Source organism: Rissa tridactyla, chromosome 9 (assembly GCF_028500815.1).
Source record: "Rissa tridactyla isolate bRisTri1 chromosome 9, bRisTri1.patW.cur.20221130, whole genome shotgun sequence".
Taxonomy (NCBI): domain Eukaryota; kingdom Metazoa; phylum Chordata; class Aves; order Charadriiformes; family Laridae; genus Rissa; species Rissa tridactyla.
In genome coordinates, this window is record NC_071474.1 from 40,228,903 (window position 1) to 40,254,115 (window position 25,213).

Sequence of the window (25,213 nt, forward strand, 5' to 3'; positions counted from 1 at the left end):
TGGGAGCCGTCTGGGTGGTCATGGAGGCTGGTGGCGGAGGTTGGGTCCGTTTGGCGATGGAGGCTGGTAGATTTGGTGGTGGAGGCTGGTAGGTTTGACGGTGGGAGCTGCCGTTTCTCCAAGAAGGGCAGCGCTGGGGGAAGAAGAGCCTGGTGGGAAAGATCCTCCCTGCAGAAAGGTCTCTTCACGCATGCCAAAATGCAGGAGGAAGCGGCCAGTGCCTGTCCTCGGCTTTTGAGGTTTCCGTGCAGCCTCTGGGCAAGGCTCTCTGCAAGCCGGTTACCAGATGTGGCTGTTGGAAAGAGGACACCAGGACGCTGCCCTCTGGGGTTCTAAATCTTGCTGTGGAGGAGCGAGAAAGGCTGCGTGAGATGGCAGGGGATGAGAAACTCCTCCCTGTGTGTTTTTGTCTGGTCTCTGCAAAGTGACCTCCCGGCAGCTCCCGGTGCGGCCGTGGTGGCAGAGGCTGAGCCGCCGGCTGCTGCCCGGGGCTGTGGGACACCGCGGGGTGTGTGAGACAGCACTGCTTCTTCAGGTGCTTTGGGAGCAACCTGGAGGTCTGTTCTTCCACCCGAGGTGGGGACAAGATGCATTGGGACCTTGGCGCAGCCCTCAGCGTGACGCAGGGTGGATGGACACCAGTGTCTCTCGAGCGTTCAGTGCCTGGGGGAGCTCCCAGCGAGGGCTTGCCTTCTCCTGCCCAGACCACCAGGATGGTGGCCTTTCTGGTCCAACCCCCCATCGTGGTGCTCACGGTGTCTGCTGAGGAGGAGCCTGGAGCCCACCAGCTGCAAGCTGGTTTTGCTGGTTGTGTTTTCCTTGCCACCTCCATCACTGTTGCCGGGTGCTGAGCATATCGGGGGTGCCACCTGCCCCAGATGCCTTGCCCGGAGCTGCAGACAGCAGTGCTCGCGCTGCCCATCCTGCCCCAGCCGAGGAGAAGTCAAAACCAGGGGTGCTGTGAAGCAGGGGGACCCGGTGGCGCTGGGGACAATGGGGGTGACGGAGTCTGTGTGGGTCATGGTGGCTCACGGTGGCTCAGCAACAACGCGCTGATTTTTGCGGAGGTTTTTAGGCATTTCCGTTAATAGGTTTCAAACATAACCACCATTAGTCCCTCCACAAAGAGAAGGTCTTCATTATGCAAATTCTCATCTTACAGCTTTATTCATGTGCTTCCTGGCAGGCTTTCCTTTAATCTCAAGAGCAAGATTGCTTGGAATTACCATATACCCTTGTTAATTGCATAAAAAAAAAAAAAATTCAGCAGAGGTTGTTTTTGCCATAATCAAGAGTGATTTTGATTAGTACTTGTGGAAATCAAAATGTTTCGCTGGGAATGGAGAATGAGGGCGGCAGCGTTGCCTCGTCCCAGGCGAGGAGCAGGGCCGTCCCGGCCGGGGGGCTGTGTCCCCCCGCTCTCGCCTGGGTGTGGGCCGGGCCAGGGTGATGTACCCCCGATGTCAGCTGTTGGTCCCACTGCCACGGGGCGTGCAGGGGGCTGAGTTTCTCCCCCATGTCGCTTCCCAGCTGAGCCCTGCTTCTCCTCTCCCTGGCGGGCTGCCGGCAGGGATGTTTGTGCAGGAGATGTCCCTGGGCAGTCTGTCTGTCTGTCTGTCCCGGCAGCGGCCGAAGAGCTGGAGGAAGTTCAGGGTCTGCTTTTCAAAGCAGGGCTAACTTCAGGAGGAGATCTGTGTTGAGAAGACAGCCCGGGCATGTCTCTGGAGAGGAGTACAGCTGCTCCGAGGCTGTCCTTACCCACCAGCGCTGATCCCAGAGACCATCTGTAAGGCTTCTAGGAGCTCTGCTCCCCCTACGCACATGGGACTGTGCTTTGGTCTTAGTAGTCAGCAAGAACTCAAGATTTGTAAGCAACTTGGCACTTGCAAGTACATGTGCCACATGTTTTGCAGGCGGCTGGGGCCGGCGCCCAGGCAGTGGTGGTGGAGAGCATCAGCCAGTCTGGAGCTCTGGTCTGTGCTGCTCCAGGAGAGGTCCCCAGGGACCCCGGGTCCCCGAGGCACCCCAGCTGCTGCAGAGCAGACCTGCACCCACGGAGGAGCAGCCTTTTGCTCCCTGCAGACCTTTGGGGCTGCATCTTTGCTGAGACGTTGGGAAACGCCGCTGCGAGGATGCAGTCCAGCACTGGCAGCACGACACAGCCCTGCATCTAGAAACCCTCCATCCCTAGCAACCCGCAGAGGTGCCAGCGCAGCTGTGGGTGCCCTGGACAGGGAACCGCCTGTGAGTGCCGACACCGTAACTCAGAGTCAAAAAGACGAGGTTGGTCACTGGGGAGACCCTGGTGCTTTGGGTTACCTTGGCACGCTGTCCTCCGTCTCTCCCACCCGCTGCCCGTCGCATCGCTCCTAAGGTAGATGTACAAAAGTCAGGGAGTTTGAATTACTTTCCGCCGCCCTTGTACCTGCTTTGCATTCTCCCATAATCTCCCGGGCTGTCAATCTCGTACCGTCGCGGGCTCTCAATTCCCAGGGAAGCTAAACACATATATATTGCACAAAGAGATCCGTGGGCTGGCACTAAAAATGGAATACACCTCACTCTGAGTGCTGCAGACGGCCTAGCAATGTACTGGGTGTGAATTATGATACTGTAATTCAAGCTTTGTCAAACAGTGGGGCTTAATTAGAATATATATATAATTGTAAAACCTAAAAAGCTGACGAGTACAATTGCGCGTTTGAGCTGCCTGCTACAGAAAATAATGAGGAGAGAATACATTAAAGGCACAAAACCCTTCTACCTTCAAAGAGCAGCTAGCTCTGATTAAAAGTACCCCCGGCAAGGCGAGGGGACTCGGCGAGAGGCGGGGGGAGCCTGCGGCGCCGGCTCGGCCATCACTCTCACCTCTGTTTTACAGCCTTTACAGCCTCCACCCGGCGCAGCTGCCACCTTGGAGTCCCCCCCACCTCCCCCTCTGGCATCGGGGGATTCATCTTAGGTACCATGAGATGACCCGGCTCAGTTTCTTTTGATTGTCATATTAAAAAAAAAATACGGAAAACCCGTCTCGTTTGCCCATTTCCCCCCCGCCCCCCATAGACCTGCAGGCCTGCGGATGCTCCAGTGTCCTTGGCCAGCTGGCACACGGGGCTTGAATTTCCTCCCAGCCACCCCTGGGGATAGAATCACACCATCGCAGAATCGTTTTGGTTGGAAGGAACCTTTAAGATCTCTGAGTCCAACCATCAACCTAACGCTGCCAAAACCACCACTAAACCCTGTCCCTCGGCACCACGTCTACATGTCTTTTAAAGACCTCCAGGGATGGCAATTCCACCACTTCTCTGGGCAGCCTGTTCCAATGTTTGATAACCCTTTCAGTGAAGAAATTTTTCCTAATACCCAATTTAAACCTCCCCTGGCGCAACTTGAGGCCATTTCTTGTCATAGAATCACAGATTCATAGAATCCCCTCGGTTGGAAGGGACCTTTCAGATCATCGAGTCCAGCCATCAACCTAACACTCACAAAAACCATCGTGAAACCATCTCACTAGGCACTACGTCTACCCGTCTTTTAAGTACCTCCAGGGATGGCAACTCAACCACTTCCCTGGGCAGCCTGCTCCAATGCTTAAAAGTGTGTTTGCTCCCAGCAGCCAGAGGCAAGAGTTCTGCCAAGGGCCCAGTGCAAGGGTGGGGAAAAAAAACCCCAAACTAGCCTAGTCATCGGCCCCATCAAAGATCCCGTACTGCTCCCCGGCACTGAGCAACCAGTGGTGGATGATTTTGCATATCAGTGGTTTTATAGTCCGGTAGCAGGTCGCAGGCAGCGTGGGTATGTCCTACAGGGGAGGTGAAACGTCGGGGTGCGCAGGACCCCGACGGCTGAGCCTGTGTTACAGACGGACACCCCCGCAACGGGCTGCTCATTGGCTCTAGGACGTGGGAGCGTGCCCCGGCTTCTCCCACAGAATATAAACCCTTAGTGTAAAGATACTCTGTGCTGTTGGATGGGCTCTGTGCGATGGGCTTGAGCTCAGAGCTTTGGGAGCCCCGGAGCCCCGCTCCTCCGGTGACCGCAGAGCAGGACCGGTGCCCCAGGAGCAAAGGGCTTTGCAGGAGAGAGGGCAGGGAGCAGCAGCGCTGCCTCACGAAAAACTGCGTTTGCAAGGTAAACACGCGTACCGAGCGCTGGGTTGGGTTTTAAGCACCTGACTGTGAAGTGTCGGGTCTGTTACCGCTTAATAACTGAATAAAAGCACAAGGAGAGCGTTCAGCTCTGATGTGTCGGAGCGAGCAGGCAAGTTTGCGTGCCTTTGACGGCAGCGCTCGGTTATTGATCCATAAAAGGTGTAATACGTCTCTATAACACCTTTTGCATGAAGTAAAGATGTTGTCAACTGCAATTAACTGGCAATCTATTGTTAATCCTTGCCAACGCCGAGGGGATTCCTGGATTTAAGTTCCCCTGGAAAAGGATCTGGGTTTGCCGTGGGCAGCGATGGGAAAGCCCTGGGGGATGGGCTGTGCCAAGCGCCGCACAGGGAAGGTTGTATGGGGTGATTCGGTGCGTTGACACTTCTCCCAGCCTTCCCTCGGGCTGCCTGCACTGCCTCTATCTCCCGCTGCGGGGGATTCCCCCAGGACGGACGCAGCCCAGGACACATTAGTGGTTGCTGTTTTACATCAGCCCCGTGAGGATGGAGGGCCCTGAGCCCATTTTACCCCCGGGACCTGCTGGTGTGCCAGCTGGCTCTTTGGAGGGTGATTTTTGGAAGCGGCACCCTCCTCTCATCCTGCGGAGAGAGATGCCAAGGGGAGCCGTCGCCAAACCCAGGGAGGTGCAAGTGCTGCTCAGCCGGCGTTGAGCCCCCCAAAGCCAGGCAGGGGGTGTTTGGGCTCGTACATCAGAGGTGAAGCACGGGGAGGATGCGCTAACAGCAGGGCTCGGCGTGCGGCAAATCAGCGCCCTTAACATTTACTTAATCACAGAGAGCAGAGGGAGCGTGGAGAGAGCGCAGGGGTGGCCCCTGGCATACCAATGCGAGACGTGGTGCCACCACCGTATCCCTCCTGCCAGCTCGCCCTGCCCGCCATGGAGATGGGGAACTGAAATGAAATGCAGCGACGGCGCATTTCCCCCCGTCAGGTTTTTAGCAGTTCTCATCCCACCAGAGACACGCTGCGGTTTTCCCCTTCCACCTTTTTTTAAACACAGTTTAAAATAGAAAGACAAGAATGATGGAACCCCGCCGCTTCCCGAAACTCCAGTTAAAGGCAGGGGAAAAAGCCATGCTGGGAAAAGGAGCCTGCATAAAATTGCCGGAGTAGCAAGCTTGGGATGGTCAGCCACTGTGATAATGAGCTTGTGGGGTCTCAGCAGGGACGTGCCGGTGGTTCGTCAGCACCTGGTGCAAGTGCTAGAGCTGGGCGGGTGTTTTTTCAGGGTCATGGATGATCTTGCACGTTCCGTACTTTGCTCCTTGGCACCGCCAGGCCGCTGGATAACCCTGTGGCTTCATCCAGGCTGTCGGAGTGGGAGAGCATCGCCTGTCTGATGGTGCCAGCCTTTCACCGGCCATAAGGCCCAAGAGGCAAATATTTTGTGGAGGGAGTGGCGGGGCGTGCAGGGGAGGCTGGGGGTGCCAAGCACAGCCCTGCCGCGCTGAGCAAGGGACTCGTCCGCACGCCTCGCTCCATGGATTTCGCACGGCGGTAACAGCTCCACCTGCGCCGGGGCATTGCCCGCTGCCAGCCATTCCTCCGGGCTCACAGGGGAAGCGCTGGCATCCTTCATCTCCGCCAGAAACACAGCCCTGGGGCTGGGACAGCTATTACTTACCCTCACACCCCCGGCAGCAGCTTAACCCCGAGCGCTTTGCCAGGGGAGAGAAGCCTGTCGCGACTTCCCAGCCATAGACCCTGCATTTAAATCACCCCCAGGTTTGCTGAGTGCGCATTTAAATAGACGGCAAATGGAACGAGATGTGATGTGCGAGTAAGTGAAACCGGAGCTGGAGGTGTTGCAGTACTTAGTGACCACTCCCGGTAGAAGTTTTTCACCAAAATGCTGATACCTGCTTTCTGATGGACGGGTACCTTCCCGTTGTTATTGTCCTTGTCAGTAAAGCTTTAAATTTATTCATGAAGCACGCTGGAGCTCAGGTGGCAATAGCTAAATCCATTTAGCAGTAGGAATAAGAGGAAAGCCATTTTAATGTTCTCTTGCAGTGCTGCAGTACTTAGCAAACCCAAAGGATATTAATTACTCAGCATGCTCTGAGATGTAAAAGCATGAATTTATCAAGACAAATACATTCAGAACTAGGGTAAGTCAACAGTAATTAACGCGACGCAAAAAAAAGGCAGAGAAAGGAAGGATTAGCTGGCCCTATCGCAGGAGAACACGGCGTGGCACCGAGTTATCCCCGGGATATTAGAAAGTGACTGGGGTTGTGGTGAGGCATCTCTCAGAAAAAAATCTGCCAGTGCCCGTCAGGTGTATCCCTGGGATGGGGCTTTGGTCCGGGTTTGCATTACCGAGGCAGAATGATGCAGGAGGTCTCTGAAATGCTAAGTCGCGCTTGGCAGCCAGCAGCAGCATTTTCATACAAAGCTTTTGATGTCGGAAGGCACTTGCGAAGAAGAGGTGCGTAGGGCTTTTTTTTGTTTTCCACCAAATTTGTCTGTGCTGTCCCAATGTTTTCATGGCGTTTAGCAAATGTATAATCATGAGCACAGCCACAGCTGAGTGGCAGCTCGAGAGATGAATTGGTAGGCTCTCCTTGACAAATTTAAGCATAGCATGTGTTTTTATCCCGCATCCATTAGGGCAGACAAATGGAAAATCTAGAGATGACTGCTCTGCAATTTACCAGTCACAGCATTTGGAGAAGGCTGATGTCTTCCTCATCACCGATGATGGGTCAGGCTTGGGAAAAAAACAGAAAGCCCTCTAAAAACTAAAGCAATTTGAGCGAATGAGTCTAGCCACGCCGTATTTAAAGGCGGTTTACTTTGTGCGCAGCGAGTACAACCAGCGCTGATTCTTTGTCTCCAGGTCATGGGGACGACCCAGGTGACTTCAACCTAGAAGATGCCCTGTATGACCCCAGCGACAAGCGACGTAAGTCACATTTATTTATTCTTTTAGAAAGGAGAAAACAAGCAGTCATTAACAGATGCAATTTGTTCTTTGGGATCTGCTGCTGGTGGGAGGGCAGTGGAGGATACGGGCTGCCTCCTTGTCCCTGCCTGGGGAGATGCGGTGTCCGGGCGTGCCAAGAGGTGGGACTGGAGATAGTCCTGGAGAAGCTGGTTGCTGACCGTGTGCCCTTCCCTTGTTGATTCCTGTGAGCAAACCCTGGAGGCACGCCGGTGCTTTGATGTAGCGATGGCACTGAACACGTCTTTTTGGCTTCCTCGCATTCCTTAGTAACACCTACCATTGAACACGTCCCTGTTTGCCTGGAAGCTGGCGCATTACCCGTTCTCCTTCTCTGGCAGGTGAGGACAACCCCCGGAGTGTGGCTGGGTCCTTCCCTGGTCCTGCTGCCACGTGGCACCTGGGGAAGGCAGATGGCACGTTGGGTTGCTGCTTTGCCTTGCTTAAGTTCGAATGCAACCCATCAGTTAAAGGAAGCTCAAGCTCAATCCTGAAGGGGTACCTTGCTGCTGGCACGCTGATATTTAATATTTGGCTTTTAAATAGATAATTTTAATGTAATTTGGAGCTGGGCTGTGTCACTGAGGGGACGCTGGTGCCTGGCAGAGCTCAGCCTCGGGCCTGGCAGGAGCAGCGGCGAGGTCGGGGGGCCGGCGGGGGGTTTGCACCACTCTGGCATCAGGAGATTTGGCGGAGCAGCTCCCGTTTCACACCCAAAAGAGATAAGCTAACCGCTGGCACAGCAGCTCCTGTCCCTCCCAGGGGCACGTCACACGCCTGTCCCCAGCCCCGAGGGCTGAGCCCGAGAGCAGTCCGCACCCAGACACATCCCCAGCTCCCCTTCGCTGCCCGGCCACAGAGACGCCGTGGCAGAGCTGCAAACGCCCGTGCCCAGGACCCCTCGCTGCACATCCCTCCCCATGCGCTTCATGGTGACCATCCCCAGGGCCGGCACCAGGCTGGGCGGTAGCAGGGAGCGCTCTGCGAGCGATGCCGGCCTCTGCGATCACATAAAATACACCTACAGGTATTTAAGTGAAAGCAATAACAGGGTTTGAAACATCTTACTTTATAGTCTAACAACACACAGACAGTCGTGCTGGGTTACGTTGGAGTTTACATGGAATAAAGAGTCAGGATGCTCCATGCATCTCTCCCGCAGCACGACGGGTTCAGCAGGAGGGGAAGAGGAAGACCACGGGGTATCAGACTTGGTCTGAGGGATCTCATCTAGGATTTCGGAAGCCCTTTAATACAGCATGTGAGGACACCTGGTTAGAAACACCTAACGGCCACCTCCTGCAGAGGGAAAGCAGCGTTTCCCCAGGCTGGAGTCGCGGCCTGCCCGGCTGCTGCATCCCTCTCGAGACTTCATTGCATCAGCCCCACAATAAAAGCAAAGGAAGGGTCTGGAGTCGGGTCGCATCAAACCATGCCAGCACACTGGAGATGAAGCCCAGCAGAAGCACTCCGGTATTGAGAGGCGCAAATGGAAATTAATGGGAATAGAGCAGCCACAACTCTTGCTCATAATTTATTCATATACTTGGTAATGCTAGCCACTATTAATAGATAGTGGTTTACAGGGGCTGAAAAAAATAAATAAACAAGCCCCCCCAAAGGCTGACTGTAGCTTGTTTTACGCCAGGAGCGGCCAGGGGAGTGGGAATCTATGCGTCGAGGTGTCACCAAAATTCCTCCGGCTAACAGGCAGCCTCCCGTACATAACACAGCACTGGAAATGATGTGTCTTTTAACTAACCGACCGGGCGAGGGACAGCAAAACCTTGGCAGCTTACTGTTGTTTTGCACGCTGTTCTGTACAGCATCTGCCCTTGCTCTGTTTGCTGCTGTCTTAATTCAGCGCAGATCATCAGAGCGCTCTGCGTTTGGCTGATTGGGACGCTGCCCTGCGCGGAGGCAGCCTTCGGCCCCAGACGCGGCTGTGCCCTGCGGAGCTCCAGGCCCGATCCTGCGCGGGGCTGTCACCGCTCGCCCTCGGGCACAGGTAGTCCCGCTGCCTGCGGCCACTCACCGTGTGCGTGGGGCTTCCGTGGCTCTGGGCTCCGAATTTACACGCACAGAACCAACGATGCTCAGCTGGAAACGCTCGTGGTGAAATCTCTGCCATTTATTCCCAAAACAGGGGTGACACGTTTTCGGTGATGCCCACAGCTGACATTTTCCTCCCTCTCTGTTTTGTCACAGCCACTCCCAAGGGCCCCAGAAAGCCGGCAGGTGGGACAGGTGAGACCTTCTTGCGTGCATATCATTTAAGTTTGCATATCGCTTGGGTTGGCTTGCCACGGGGGTTTGAACCGTGGGATCCCCCCCGTGGGCTGCGTGCGTGTGGCTGGGGGTGCTGCCTCAGCAGAGGCTCCGCTGTGGACACCGCCGCGTGCCCGTCAGAAAGCTGGTGCCGGTGTGCAGCCCCACCATACGGACGACGTAAATGCAATATTGATATTTCTGTCCATGCTGAAGGCGAGTGGCATTGGTGCATTTACAGCCAGGGCTGAATTCCGCACACTTTGCAGTATCCGAATGGAAAAGACACAAATCACCGCTCAGCTGCGCAAGGGCTTTTGTTTCTGGCTGCGTGGCACCTACTGGCTTTGCTTCCAGGAGGGAACCCAAAGGGTATTTTCCTTTTGTTTTTTTGTTTTTCCTCCAAGATATCCCCAACCTCCACAGAAAGGCCCCAGCCTGGTGATGTTTCCCCATCCAGGGAAAAAAATGTCTCTCCAACTGTTTGTGCCCGTCAGATGTCCTGGCTGGCCGGCTCCACAGCATCTGTCCCGGTTGAGGACGCTCCCTTAAGTGCAGCTGAGTTTCATCGCTGGCAGCGCCTCTGGCCAAACATACCTACTTAAATATAGCCTCGTCACAAGAGCCGAGGGTTGCTCAACCCCGCCAGAGGAGCCCAAAATAAACTGCAGCGGGAGAGCAATCAGAAGTGAACCTGCTCGCCCCTGCGTGAGGATCTTGGCACACATTTAAGCAAATCCGACTGCCCAGCTCCTTGGCCACCGTGGTCTTTGCTAAGGACAAGAAGAGCCAAGTGCCAGAAGCACGTGCAGGGCTTCGTCATTTGGATTGTGGCCCGAATGACAAGAGGTTGTTTGATCCAATAAACTCTCTCCCAGGGAAATGGACACATGCCGAGGGTGAGGCTTTGTCTCGGCGAGTTTCTTCTTCCCCAGGGAGTGCTTTTTGGATGAGCGCTGGCACCGAGGGGCTCCTGCGGCAGGTTCCCATGCCCTGTTCCCATCTCCCGTGCGTGCTCCACTCAGCCCGGGGTCACACGTGCAGGGAGCAGAGCGGGCCCCGGCCACCGGCTCGATCCCCGCAGCACCTTCTCATCTGCAGCATCCACCTTGGGAGATGCCGCAGGACACCAGCAGGTCTCCCCCCATAACATACTATTTTGGGGTTGCTCGGGCTGGGGGTGGGCGGCAGCCGCAGCTCAGGTGGGGAGAGTTCAGCGACGTCCAGGCTGATGTGAAGGCTCTGCAGTAGGGTTGCGGTTGAGCAGCGGAGCAGCTGCACGGCCTTTTCAGCCCCACGCTGACACGGGCGCTGGTGGCCTCCCTCCAGCAGTGGTGCAGCGTCGCTTGCACAGCACCCGCAGAGCTGCCACCCCGGGGATGTGTGCCAAAAGCCTCGCACCATCCCCACAAATGACGGGGGTTTTGACGATCCCTTCTCTCCTGCAACAGGCTTTGATTTGGCTGATTACTTTGACACCCCTCTGGAGACTACCACCAAACCAGCCAAGCCGACTCCAAAGCCCTTCCCCAGGCCGGGAAAGCCAGGTACTGCAGAGCTCCCCGCACTCCGGGGCTCACCTTTGGGGCTCCAGATGGGAAAAACACTTATCTGCGTAACCGGGAGCCAGCCCGGCAGCTGGGGGGCTGGGATCGGGCATTGACAGATGAGCTCCGGCAAATTTTGGTGACCATCAACAGGTGACTTTAAAAGGTGACCACCTCCACCTGCTCCACTGTGGTAGCGGAGCCGGCAGAGGAGCTGCTCCAGGCTCTCCTGGAACTGACGTGCCAGGAGGGTCGGCACCAGCATTTATCCATCCTCCCTCCCTCGCTGCCCACACGTCCCCTGTGTGAGCTGCGGGGGGCTTCGCCCAGCAGCATTTGTAAAAGGATTTAACCAGAATGGAGCCACTGGTTGCTATTGGCTGAGAGATTTCATCACCGAAGTAGCACATCCTTAAGTATCATTTCAGCGGCACCTGGTCCTGCTCCTGCGTGCCACAGGTAGCCCATCGGGGTGGCACGGGGCTGCTCTCATGGTGGCAGAGCATCCACGAGCGGGCGGTGGCATGTGTCCCGCCGGCAGCGTGTTTGGGGGGGCATTTTCCCAGCAGCCCTGCTTGTCCCTTTCTCAGATTCAAGCCCTGCTGACACGTGCCCCGGTGCAGGGGGTCTCTACAAAGGCACACCAAGGGCTTGAGCATCCCTGGGGCACCGATGGCCAGGGGGTGCCCCCCGCTGTCAGGGGGCTGAGGCCATGGAGAGACCAGAGTACCGAACCGCCCCAGCGCAGCCCCCGTCTCCCTGCGGGGAGCGGGCTCCCCTCCCCACGCTTCTCCCGATGCACCTTGGAGAGGGTCGTATCGTTTGAGGAACCCACAACAATTTATTGTCGTTCAGACAATTATTCTGCCACCCCATGACCCTCTCCCCAGCCGGGAAGGGGAATCAGGGAAAAACAAGAGTTGTAACATAAACAGATTTAATAGAATAAGACTAGATAATTAACATTAATACCACTAAAGAACCAATGTTGATCCCAGTACCAGTATAAAATAGACCAGGATTATCCTCAGCCCATTCCATCAGCAGGAAGCTGTGCACTCCCAGCAGTGACACAAACGTCGGACACTGCGAGCGCTGCAGCTTCGGGAGGAAGGGGAAGGCTCAGGGGGCGAGAAGTTGTGAGGATCACAGCCATCGCAGAAGAGAGAGAACTTTGCAGCAAACTTTCTAATTTATATTGACTGGGAAGTTCATGGTACGAAACCATCCTGTTGGAAGCTTGGGTCAAGTGCCCGGGTCTCGCTCCTCCTCATCCCTGCGCCTGGCAAGGCTCAAAAACAGAGACCTTAAAACCCACATTCCATAGCTGGCTATAAAGTAAATATTTTCACAAATTCAGACACTAGAATCTTCTAAAAGTGCAGAGCATTAGATGAGACTTTACTGAAAAGTAAAATTACTGAAAGAGTAAAATTCAGCTCAAACCAGGACAGAGAGTAATGTCATTTTGGTTTCTTTCTTCCCCCGCCCCCCTCCCTTCAGACAACAGCTTTTGGGATGTCATCCTCACCACCACAACCAAGCAGCCAAAAACTACGAGGGCCCCCCCCAAGCATAACCCAGGTGAGGACAAGCTCCACGGCCCCCGTGGCTTCGCCCCGGCGCAGGCAGAGGCTTGGGGACGTGCCGTGACAGCGGCGCTGCCCCTCACCCCGGTATTTCCAGCCTCTGGTTTGTTCACATCTAGGAAAAAAAATAATATAAAAATAGAAAACCACAGGGCGGACGGGGTATCTCGGCATTAACCCTGCGCGTCCTTGGGGGTCTTGGAGGCCACATTGGGCTCCACCGGCGCACTCATCCCACAGGCTCGTGGCACCCTGCAGCACTTCTCTGCCTGTTCGGACAGAGTTTTGGCAAAAGGCTCTCCCAGGCTTCCAAAATAATCAATTTTGGATCGGAATAAGCTCAGGCAAGAGAGCTGAGGAGCTCAGGTTGGCTCTGTGCCGCGGTTTTAGCTGCCATGTAGTGAAGGCAATAGCTGCTCTGTCGGGGACGGGCTGCTCGGGGTCCCGGCTGGGCGGTTCACAGGGGAAAGAAATCAAGTCACAGGCTGCTCCAGCCGGCACCCCAGGACAGCACAGCCACCTCCATCCCCTCCCAGGTGTCCCCCCGTGGCACTGGGCCCTTGGGAGCGCCTGTTTGGCTCTGACCTTTTCCATCTGGCTTGATTTATCCCATTGCCTGGTGCTCAAACCGCGGTGCGAGACTCTTTCTGCAGGAAGAGCACGACGTTTCCCACCACAGCGGCCTGGGGGCACGAAATGGGACGGGTTTGGAAGATCTGCCACAACGCTGCAAAGCAAAACTGGGAGATGCTTGTGTTGGCGTCATCTCTTTCACTGACACTTTTCCCTGGCAAAGCTGAGCATTTCCTTGATTAATTAATTAATTGCAGAGTTCCCCATCCTGTGGCCAGCACTGCTAATCCCCGTGATGTTTTTTTTTTTTTTTTTTTTTAGCAAAGAATCCTATGGATTTTGACTTGGCTGATGCCCTTGATGATAAGAACGATAGGAAAGATGCTGGGAGGCCGGACATAAGGCCGGGTGAAGGTACGTTGACTTCCCCTCTCCATCCTGCTCCCCACCAGATGGGTACGGGCTCTCGCTGCCAGACACCGTCCCTGCTAAGCGACGGGGCAAGGAGAAACGAAGTCGCTGCCTCGTCCAAGGCTCCTGCCGACAGCCAGCACCCCCTGCAATGCCCTGCCCACGCAGGAGGGGGACATTCCCGGAGCTCCCTGCCTCGGCAGCCCTTGGCAAAGAGGGGCTCTGCCTAACGACCTGTTGCCTGTCTGCAGGTTTCTTTCCCAGGGGTCTCTTCTGACCCATTAAATTGCGGCGATTGTGTTAAGCTCCCCCTCGTCCCCCTACCTGACAGCTATTTAACCGAGGGCATGTGCTGTTGGGGTTTGCAGGCATTGCCAAGACATAAATCTAGCGCAGGCTTAAGTCCTGGCATAACATACGCTATGGGCTGGGAGGGTTTTTTTGGTTTTTTTTTTTTTTACATCTCTAAAATACTCCGCTGAATGAATCATTTGTCTACGAGGATTGTTCCCTTGAGCACTTGAGCTAGAAAACAGACTTTGCAAGGCGAGTTTATTGATGTCGAGATGGCCATATACCCTGCTTGCACGTGTAATTAATAGTCAGATATTTTATTAGACTGTATTAACTAGGTGACTTGTCTGCACTTTGATATTCTGGGCTTGTTGAGGTTTCAGACTCCTGCAGGAAAGGTTGAGGCGCTGAACCGCTGGAATGTGGCACCAGTCACAAACCAGCACACGCGTTCCCCTGGCATCGCTGTGCCCGCCTGGGACCTCTCCAGGTTCTGGCATAGTCAGGGTTTTTTTTCCTCTTTTTACACTCATTACTAAGCCCATAAATCTGTTTTTTGTGGTAATAAGTCAGTCTCTTCCAGGCTGTTAAGGCAAAGGTAACCCTTCCCGAGGTGCAGCCATCGGAGATGCTGGCTCGGCATTGGGTCTCTTCTCCCATCACACATCCCGAGGCTCCCTCTGGGACAGGACCCCAAGGGTCCAACGCCTCCACTGATTCACCTGCAGTGCCCAGACCATGCTTCTCTGCCCCTGTCCTGCACAAATTAAACATTCCCACTACAACCGAGGTAACTTCTTCACCTGTACCGAGATGAGCTGGAGCTCTCCCACTGGAGCTGCTCTGTCCCTCGGGGAAGAGTCCCTTCAGCTCCCTGCCTGCAGGACCCTGGGCCGGGCTGGCACTGCCAGGGGCTCGCCGGAGGCAGGGTGAGGGCACATTAGCCCCTGGCATTATGACCATCACACACACAAACCATTTCTTCCTTCCTCCTCCGCTGCCAGCTGAGGCTGAGCAGCCAAAACATTCCATGAACTCTTAAATACATCACTCATTTCAGTTAAAAATAATAATACGTTAGTATTGAAACTCTGATTCAAGGGTATTTCTTTCAAGCTAGGCTTAAAGTAAATTTTTGACCTCTTTTACGAGCTTAAAATAACTTGGGTAATTGCAAGAGAAGCAGAACTGCGTGCTGACCAGTCCCTATTCTCGCTGGGGACCGAGTAGCCGGCTGACTGGGAGACACTGGTGTAAATGGGCGTGCAAACTCCTGCTCTGGTCCCTGCTGCACAGAACGCCCCGCATGGCTCTTCAAAATAGCCAGAGAGTTTTAGAGAAAACACTGAAATGAGTAGAGCAGGCTTTGTCTGCCCGGCAGAGGAACATTTCCCCAAGAGCGGGGGTTTGCAGGAGGCCATTCCCACCCTGGGTGCGTGATGCTCACAGGTGACTCCCTCCCAGAATGTCCCAAAAGTCCCGTTTCCAGGCCCTGCCTATCCAAAGACACTTGATTTTGGGGATCCCTCCCATCCCAAGCCACCCACTATTTTTCCTTCCTGGTATGTTGTTTCCTAGGCAGCTCCGGCTGCGTTCTCCCTCCCAGGAAAGGCGGCTGTGGTGTTTTGCTGGGTGAAGTTGGCTTCATGCGGGTCGAGAGGGTGAGCTCCCCCGCTGCCACAGGGCACACGTGGAGCCCGCGACAGCTCTCCACGGGGAAGCCACCTCCCGCATCTCCCTTCGGGTGCCAACCACGGTTTGTTCCTGTTATTTTTTTAAGCATTTTCAGACGACGACCTGGCCGGCATTGTGGATGGCGGCTACAGCCCGGACGAGAAGAAAGGTAAGCGGGGATCTACGTACTTTCGTTTGCTTTCACCACAGCTTGGGCAATAATCACCGTATCGGCCAACCTCACCTTCTCGACGGGGGTATACATGCGGGGAAAGGGGCTCTCAGCCACGGAGCCAGGGGAACACACAGTTTTTGGCCTCCATGGTCACACCTTACGACATGTCCTGGTTACAGCAGGGTTAGGATTAATTCTCCCCAGGACACAGGTATTCCATGCCATGTGAGCCATGCCCGCCCTGAGCTGCCGGGGGAGGGGGCAGGAAGTCGCCGCTTGGAGCAGGCTGGGGCGTCCCGGGTCCGGTTGGTGAGCGTTGGGGAGCGGCGGTTCCGTAATTGTGTTTGTATATTCCTTTATCCGTGTTATTGTTCTTTTCTTGTTCCCTTTCCTGGTCTGTTAAACTGCCTTTGTCTCAACCCAAGAGTTTTGCCTTTTTCTTCTGATTCTTCCCATATTGGGAAAGCCCGAGCGAGCGGCACGCGGTTCTTTGTTGCCGTCTGAGGCTAAACCACGACAGTCCTTTTTGGTGCCCAACGTGGGGCTCAAAGGGTTGAGATAACGACAGAACCCAACTAGAGCTTGAAAAAACGAATTTGTTGTATGTGTTCATTGTATTAGGCAAATAGTCGCTGGTCACCATGTTGCTTGGTTTGTTCTCATGGCTGTGTTACATGAATTCCTATATGGTTTACGTACTCCCTGCGACGCTGCTTATCATGTCTGGAAGAGGGATGAGGATTATCATTCTGCTGACCTGTGCGATATCCGTTTATGATATAACATCACTGTTCAGACAGCTATTTTGGGGTGTTTATGTGTCCCCCCGTTTCCCTCACAGGCTGGGTGTAATTATTAATAAATTCTGAGAGACAGTGTCCGTACATTGGGCACCGTCTCTCAGAATTTATTAATAATTACACCCAGCCTGTGAGGGAAACGGGGGGACACTTTCCCCAGCTCTTTTGCCTCCCTTTTCTCCTCGGGTCAGGTACGACAGCTTTTAAGAATTTTGAATATCCTTGGGATGCTCAAACCAGCATGTTCCTAGTGTTATGTCTCCTGAATACGTTCCAGGTCTTGTTTAGGGTTAAACGACTATTTAAGACTACCACACAGAGATCTGCTCCGAGGCTGGATAGTCAGGGGTGGCACGGCATGTGGGAGAACATGCTACCTAGAGAACTTCTCACCTCCAATGGTCTGGGACTTCGCCCCGAACAATTACAGGACCCGGACAGAGTAGTAGAATATTTGAAGGGAAAATGCTGTGGCTATTCTAGAGTGGCACAACTCACCACACTGTGCTGGGCCCTGGCCAGTATCTACCAGGCACTGCTCAGTGTTACGCAGCACCCTCAGGGGAAAGAGATGGAAACCAGACCGACAGCCACTGCGGCTACTGCAACCCCTGCGACAGCCACTGTGGCTACTGCAACCCCTGCGACAGCCACTGCCGCTGAGCCAGGGAACCAACCCGTGCCAGTATCAGTTGCCCCCATGCAGAAGAAGTAGTACACGAAGAAATCAGTTTGCGTAGTAACAGATGACGATGAACCAGGGCCATCATGAGAAGAGGAGGAAGAGGCAGAACCAGAGATAATCACCCGATCCCTATCCTTGAGTGAGCTGCGGGATATGCGAAAAGATTTTAGCCGCCTTTCAGGCGAGCACATTGTCACCTGGCTGCTTCGATGTTGGCATAACGGGGCCAGTAGCCTGGAATTAGAGGGTAGGGAAGACAGGCAGCTGGGATCCCTGTCTAGGGAAGGCGGCATTGACGAGGCAATTGGAAAGAAGACCCAAGCCCTCAGCCTCTGGAAACGACTCCTGTCAGGCATGAGGGAGAGGTACCCCTTCAGTGAAGATGTTGTATGTCAACCAAGCAAGTGGACTACCATGGAAAGAGGTATCCAGTACCTGAGAGAATTAGCCGTGCGGGAGATGATTTATTATGACTTGGACAATGCAGACTTACCCACAGACCCTGATGAGGTGCAATGCACAAGGCCCATGTGGCGGAAGTTTGTACGGAGCGCACCATCGTCATATGCCAACTCACTGGCAGTAATGGAATGGAAAGGTGAAGAGGGACCAACGGTGGATGAGGTGGCTGGCCGGCTCCGGCGATATGAAGAAAGTCTCTCTTCCCCCCTTGTCTCAGCTGTGGAGAAACTGTCACAGAAGGTCCAGCAACTTGAAGAGAATATGTCCTACTCCCCACCTGTACGGGCCAGTGTCTCAGCTATTAGGAGCAGGCATTTCCCCACTCAAGAGTACAGAGGGTACACACCACGAGGCACCCTGTGGTTCTACTTGCGTGACCATGGAGAGGACATGAGGAAGTGGGATGGACAACCTACTTCAATCCTGCGGACATGGGTACAGGAGTTGCAAGGAAGAACAACCATAAAAGGGGATCCCTCCAGGAAAAGTGCTGCCCCAGTTTCCAGTGGGCAGTTCCCCAGACAGAGCAGAAGGCCTGATCTTGCTTCTGATCCTCTTGAAGGAACTTCCAAGTCATTTCTGCAAGAAGTGAGTACCGGATACTACGACCAGTATTAGAGGGGCCCTGCCTCCAGCCAGGTGGAGGAAAGGGACAACCAGGTTTATTGGACGGTGTGGATTCGATGGCCTGGCACATCAGACCCACAGGAGTATAAGGCTCTAGTGGACACAGGTGCACAGTGCACTCTAGTACCATCAAGCTATAGAGGGGCAGGACCCATTTGTATTTCTGGGGTGACAGGGGGATCCCAAGAGTTGACTGTACTGGAGGCAGAAGTGAGCCTAACTGGGAATGAGTGGCAAAAGCATCCCATTGTGTCTGGCCCAGAGGCTCCATGCATCCTTGGTATAGATTACCTCAGGAGAGGGTATTTTAAGGATCCAAAAGGGTACCGGTGGGCCTTTGGCATAGCTGCCTTGGAGACGGAGGGAGTTAAACAGTTGTCTACCTTGCCTGGTCTCTCAGAGGACTCTTCTGTTGTGGGGTTGTTGAGGGGCAAACAACAACAGGTGCCGATTGCTACCACAGCGGTGCATCGGCGGCAATATCGCACTAACCGAGACTCTCTGATTCCCATCCAGAACCTGACTCGTCAACTAGAGGTTCAAGGAGTGATCAGCAAGACTCGCTCACCCTTTAACAGTCCCATATGGCCAGTGCGAAAATCTAATGGAGAGTGGAGGCTAACTGTAGACTATCGTGGTCTGAATGAAGTCACGCCACCGCTGAGTGCTGCCGTGCCGGACGTGCTAGAACTCCAGTACGAACTGGAGTCCAAGGCAGCCAAGTGGTATGCCACGATTGATATAGCGAATGCATTCTTCTCAATCCCTTTGGCAGCAGAGTGCAAGGCCACAGTTTGCTTTCACTTGGAGGGGCATCCAGTACACCTGGAATCAACTGCCCCAGGGGTGGAAACACAGCCTCACCATTTGCCATGGACTGGTCCAGACTGCACTGGAACAGGGTGAAGCTCCAGAACATCTGCAACACATTGATGACATCATCGTATAGGGAAACACAGCAGAAGTAGTTTTTGAGAAAGGGAGTAAAATAGTCCAAATCCTTCTGAAAGCTGGTTTTGCCGTAAAACAAAGTAAGGTCAAGGGACCTGTGCAGGAGATCCAGTTTTTAGGAATAAAATGGCAAGATGAATGCTGTCAGATCCCAATGGATGTGGTCAGCAAAATAGCAGCTATGTCTCCACCAACTAGTAAAAAGGAAACACAAGCTTTCTTAGGCATTGTGGGTTTTTGGAGAATGCATATCCCAGATTACAGTCTAATTGTGAGCCCTCTGTATCAAGTAACCCAGAAGAAGAACAATTTTAAACGGGGTCCTGAGCAACAACAAGCTTTTGAACAAATCAAAGAGGAAATAGTCCATGCAGTGGCCCTGGGGCCAGTCCGGGCAGGACAAGTTGTTAAAAATGTGCTCTACACTGCAGCCGGGGAGAACGGCCCTACCTGGAGCCTCTGGCAGAAAGCACCAGGGGAGGCTCGAGGTCGACCCCTAGGGTTTTGGAGTCGTGGATACAGAGGATCCGAAGCCCGCTACACTCCAACAGAAAAAGAGATATTGGCAGCATATGAAGGGGTTCGAGCTGCTTCGGAAGTAGTTGGTACAGAAGCACAGCTCCTCTTAGCACCTCGATTGCCGGTGCTGGGCTGGATGTTCAAAGAAAGGGTCCCCACCACACATCATGCAACCGATGCTACATGGAGTAAGTGGATTGCACTGATGACACAGCGAACGCGAATGGGAAACCCCAGTCACCCAGGAATTCTGGAAGTGATCATGGACTGGCCAGAAGGCAAGGATTTCGGAATGTCACCAGAGGAGGAGGTGACGCGTGCAGACGAGGCCCCACCATATAATAAACTGCCAGAAAATGAGAAGAAATATGCCCTGTTCACTGATGGGTCCTGCCGGATTGTGGGAAAGCATCGAAAGTGGAAGGCTGCTGTGTGGAGTCCTACACGACGGGTTGCAGAAGCCAGTGGAGGACAAGGTGAATTGAGCCAGTTTGCAGAGGTGAAAGCCATTCAGCTGGCTTTGGACATTGCTGAGCGAGAAAAATGGCCAGTACTTTATCTCTACACTGATTCATGGATGGTGGCAAATGCTCTGTGAGGGTGGTTACAGCAGTGGAAGCAGGGAAATTGGCAGCGCAGAGGCAAACCCATCTGATCTGCTGAACTATGGAAAGATATTGCTGCCCGGATAGAGAATCTGGTTGTGAAAGTACGCCATGTAGATGCCCATGTACCGAAGAATCGGGCCATGGAGGAACATCAGAACAACCAGCAGGTGGATCGGGCCGCTAGGATTGAAGTGGCTCAGGTGGATCTGGACTGGCAACATAAGGGTGAACTATTCATAGCTCGGTGGGCCCATGACTCCTCAGGCCATCAAGGAAGAGATGCGACATATAGATGGGCTCGTGACCGAGGGGTGGACTTGACCATGGACACTATTGCACAGGTCATCCATGAATGTGAGACGTGCGCTGCAATCAAACAAGCCAAGCGGTTAAAGCCTCTTTGGTATGGAGGATGATGGTTGAAATACAAATATGGGGAGGCCTGGCAGATTGATTATATCACGCTGCCACAAACCCGTCAAGGCAAGCGCTCTGTGCTCACAATGGTGGAAGCAACCACCAGATGGCTGGAAACATACCCTGTGCCCCATGCCACTGCCCAAAACACTATCCTGGGCCTTGAAAAGCAAGTCCTGTGGCGACATGGTACCCCAGAGAGAATTGAGTCGGACAACGGGACTCATTTCTGAAACAGCCTCATAGACACCTGGGCCAAAGAGCATGGTATCGAGTGGGTGTATCACATCCCCTATCACGCCCCAGCCTCTGGGAAGATAGAACGATACAATGGACTGTTAAAAACTACACTGAGAGCAATGGGTGGTGGGACTTTAAAACATTGGGATGCACATTTAGCAAAAGCTACCTGGCTAGTTAACTACCAATCGGGCTGGCCCTGCCCAATCAAAACTTCCACGTACTGTAGAAGGGGATAAAGTCCCTGTAGTGCACATGAAGAATATGCTAGGGAAGACAGTCTGGGTTAGTCCTGCCTCAGGCAAAGGCAAACCCATCCGTGGGATTGCTTTTGCCCAAGGACCTGGGTGCACTCGGTGGGTGATGTGTAAGGATTGGGAGGTCCGATGTGTACCTCATGGGGATCTGATTTTGGGTGAGAATAGCCAATGAATCACATTGTGTGTTGTTGATTGCTAAGTAACACTCTCACTGTATGTCCTCGTTACTACAATTGCTATCAGCTGCACTACAGTAAGAATCATACAAATTAAGGACAGATGGACTTTGATGAAAAATTGAGTAAAGTTAACACCAGGGGATCTACCAGTCGAGCTGGTCCTGCCCAATCAAAACTTCCACGTACCGTAGAAGGGGATAAAGTCCCCGTAGTGCACATGAAGAATATGTTAGGGAAGACAGTCTGGGTTAGTCCTGCCTCAGGCAAAGGCAGACCCATCCAGTGATGGGATCAGAACTGACCTCAGCAGCTGGCGCCCAGCAACTTCCTCAAGATCTACATCTTCAGGCCACGGACTGTGTGCATGAGCCACACAGGGTACACCAGCTACAAGCTCCGAAAATACAGCATGCAACAGCCCAGCACCACACAGCATCTCACCTGCCCTGAGAGACTGTTCTAACAGATGGAGCCCAAAGCCATGGATTAAATGAACTCACCAGACGCTTTGGAGGGATGGCCCATAAACTAAGGGCATTATATCCGCATGAATATATATGTGTATATTTATATATATGGCAGGGGAAAGTGGTGGCAATTCACTGGAACCCGTAACATCTGGGCATGGCAAAAATGGTATGGAATAAGGGGTGGATAATGTCCTGGTTCCGGTGGGGATAGGATTAATTCTCCCCAGGACACAGGTATTCCATGCCATGTGAGCCATGCCCACCCTGAGCTGCCAGGGAAGGGGGCAGGAAGTCGCCGCTTGGAGCGGGCTGGGGTGTCCTAACCGTGTTTGTATATTCCTTTATCCGCGTTATTGTTGTTGTTTTCTTGTTCCCTTTGCTGTTCTGTTAAACTGCCTTTGTCTCAACCCAAAAGTTTTGCCTTTTTCTTCTGATTCTTCCCATATTGGGAAAGCCCGAGCGAGCGGCACGTGGTTCTTTGTTGCCATCTGAGGCTAAACCACGACAGACAGCAGTTGGAGGTGCTTATTTTTGATTGCGTGGAGGGTCTGCAGCTCCAGCTGCCACCAGGGCAGACAGGACCCACACCTCCCCATCCACCTCAAAAGCAGATGCCCACCCTTGTGCCATGAGACGGCACAGGCCTTCGTTTGCCTTCCACCACGCGACTGATGATAGTTGAAACAAGAAGGAAAACCAGCAACGATCGGATAAGCCTGCCCAATTGCGAGGATCCACAGCATTAAATATTAAAAGCAGTTGAGTAAAGAGATGAACACCACAAGCCCAATCAACATTTAATGAATCACTGTGCCAAGGACAAACCGCATCGGAGGCATTAATACAATGCTGACCTGCTTCCATAAATTCAGGATGTAAGTGACTCGGTAAGGGCTGCAGCTTCTAGCAGGAGCAGCTTCTCCTCCCAACCCGGTTTCTCCAGGGAAGGTGCTTTTAAAACAGACTTTGAGCCAAGTGAGGATTCCCTGACGTTATAGAGCGCAGCCAGTCACCTCCCCGCCACGGCCCAAGCGTGCTGACTATCTGACAACGGTTCATTTATCCGCTCTTTACACGGGCCTGAAGTTAACTGTCATGGAGGTGAGGTTAACTGCCCTGCTGGCAGAGGTGTCCCCTGCATGTCCCCAAACACGCAGGGTGGGAGGAGCGGAGCATCTTCAGACCCCTCTCAGATACAAGGACGAGCTGCCCCAGGCAGCCAGGTGGAGTGATGGGGCAGCAGAGACACCGTGCCCCATGGGGACACAGACTCCCCCCCCCCCCCCATGCCAGGGGTGTCCCTGGGGCCGTGCTGCCACCCCTGCCCTGCGTTCCCGCTCCTTCCCAGGCTGCCCGGCGTGGCAGCAGGGGGAGCAGAGGGGCACAGGGCCGCTGACGGGCTCACGTCTCTTGCAGGTGCCGGGGGCAGCACCGACAACAACTACGGCGGAGGTAAGAACCACCATGGCCACGGGGTCAGCGGTGGGGCGGGACGGGAGGGGTGGTGTGTGTGCCCCCTCCCCCACACAGCACCCCGCTCTTTCTGTGCCCTGCAGTGGCGGAGACGGGGACGATCGCCGGCATCGCCAGCGCCCTGGCCATGGCACTCATCGGCGCCGTCTCCAGCTACATCTCCTACCAGCAGAAGAAGTTCTGTTTCAGCATCCAGCGTAAGTTGTTCCTCCCTCCCTGAACACAGAGGAAGCACCTATTTGTCCCCCAAACCCCACTGGCATTTTCCAGCCTGGGGACAGGAGAGGGTGTCACGCATCCAGTAGCCCAGAGCTGGCAGAACAAAGCCCCAACTGGGGGTTATCAAGCCCCATCAGGCACCCACCAGCAGCAACCCCAGGACCCGCTGCCGCTGCTGACAGTCACAGCCAAAGACCAAACCACCCACTACATCAAACAGGGTAAATACGGAAAAAACTCAGCGCGCCCCAAAGAAAGAAACAAACAAAAAAAACCCCCAAAAATCTGAGCAAGAGGTAAAAACTCACCAGGCAGCAGCAGTGAAGGAAACACCACGAACATCTGCAACTGTGGCAGCCGTGGGTGGTACGGTACAACCCCACCCCACCCCACTCCACCCTCCTGCAGGTGTGCAGCAATCACTGCAATTAAGTGCAAATTAAGCAGCAAGACTTCCTACTCCCAGAAAGCACCTTTTGCAGGCGCTGCCCCATACAGTCTCTGGGTCCAAGCATGGCGGGAGGTGTCCCCACAGCATCACCCCGTGGCACCGCCCCGGCCATGGTGGGCTCCTCAGCCCGTTAAGGGGTGGTTGCAAACAGCTGGGAAAAGCTCTTTTTAAATTAATCAAATGAAATCTCCTGCGAGTCTCCTTTGCGCTGGGGGAAGGGCGTTTGGGGTTGGAAATTTCTGCTGGAATCGTGCTATTTTCCCAGTTGTGCCTGAAACAAACAGGAGCATTTTGGTAAATTAGATCAGCAGGAAAAGTCAAATGAATGTGATGGAATGAAACACCCTTGTATATTCCCCCCACTTAAATGATATTTTGGCAAGAATAAATAATTAAAAAAAAAAAGAGTAAAGGCTTTGATGAGGGGGAAGCTGAGAGACACAAAGCCCCAGAAAGGCGGCAGGAAATTAAAGTTAATTATAAAGGAGGATTAATTTAAGCCATCAGACATGGCATGCTGGGTTAATGTCAGGCCTTAGATGCATTGCAATGCATGACAGAAATCTAAGAGCCGTCAGCCACTGCAAAAGTGGCTTTTTATTGAAAAACATAAATTGCATTTGGTGTTATCCCAGCAAAACACGTGTCTTGGGTGAGGCGGCGGCGGTGTGTAATGGCCACTCGCTTGGAGCACAGAGGAGCGGGCTCGGCGTTTCCCTTTCCTTGCCCAGCCATCCTGCAGCGGCCAGGCTGCGGCTCCCCTCCTCGCTCCTGAGTCTCTCCTGATGAGCATTTGCAACTCCTCTGAAGGATGTGTACGACGCTGCCTGATACTCTTTATCCCACTTTTTCCCTCGCACCGCGTCTGCCCCTGGCTGTCCCTGCCCTGGGCCGTGGCTCAGCCTCGCTGTTCCCGGGGGACACGGGGGCTGTCAGTGCTGCTCCGGCAGCTCCTCGCCTGCCTCCGCGGCTCGGCCAGATGCGGACTGGCTGTCTCTGATGGCATGTGGGGTTTATGGGGCTTTTTTTTAGCCAGTTGCGGGAACTTTTCCTCTCTCCCGCGCCTCGGAGGCAGCCGCTGCCCCATTGCTGCATGAGGGCTGCCATCGTGCTGCTTTGCCTCAGCCCCAGCGCCGTTCCCTGCCTCCCCCCTTTCCCGTCAGGTACGAGTGATCCCCATCAGAACCCGG

At 54.0% G+C, this 25,213-nt stretch overlaps 1 protein-coding gene across 1 annotated transcript in view; it reads left to right on the top strand.

Annotated features, from left to right (window-relative positions):
- The window catches only part of CD99L2 (CD99 molecule like 2), a 40,996-nt gene that overhangs the window by 10,779 nt on the left and 5,004 nt on the right, over positions 1-25,213 (top strand). Inside the window, exons 2-9 of the mRNA XM_054215498.1 lie at positions 7,027-7,092; positions 9,340-9,378; positions 10,851-10,946; positions 12,450-12,530; positions 13,430-13,522; positions 15,594-15,656; positions 23,297-23,332; positions 23,437-23,550. Coding sequence (XP_054071473.1) covers positions 7,027-7,092; positions 9,340-9,378; positions 10,851-10,946; positions 12,450-12,530; positions 13,430-13,522; positions 15,594-15,656; positions 23,297-23,332; positions 23,437-23,550 — 588 coding nt within the window. The remainder of the gene's footprint in view (positions 1-7,026; positions 7,093-9,339; positions 9,379-10,850; positions 10,947-12,449; positions 12,531-13,429; positions 13,523-15,593; positions 15,657-23,296; positions 23,333-23,436; positions 23,551-25,213) is intronic.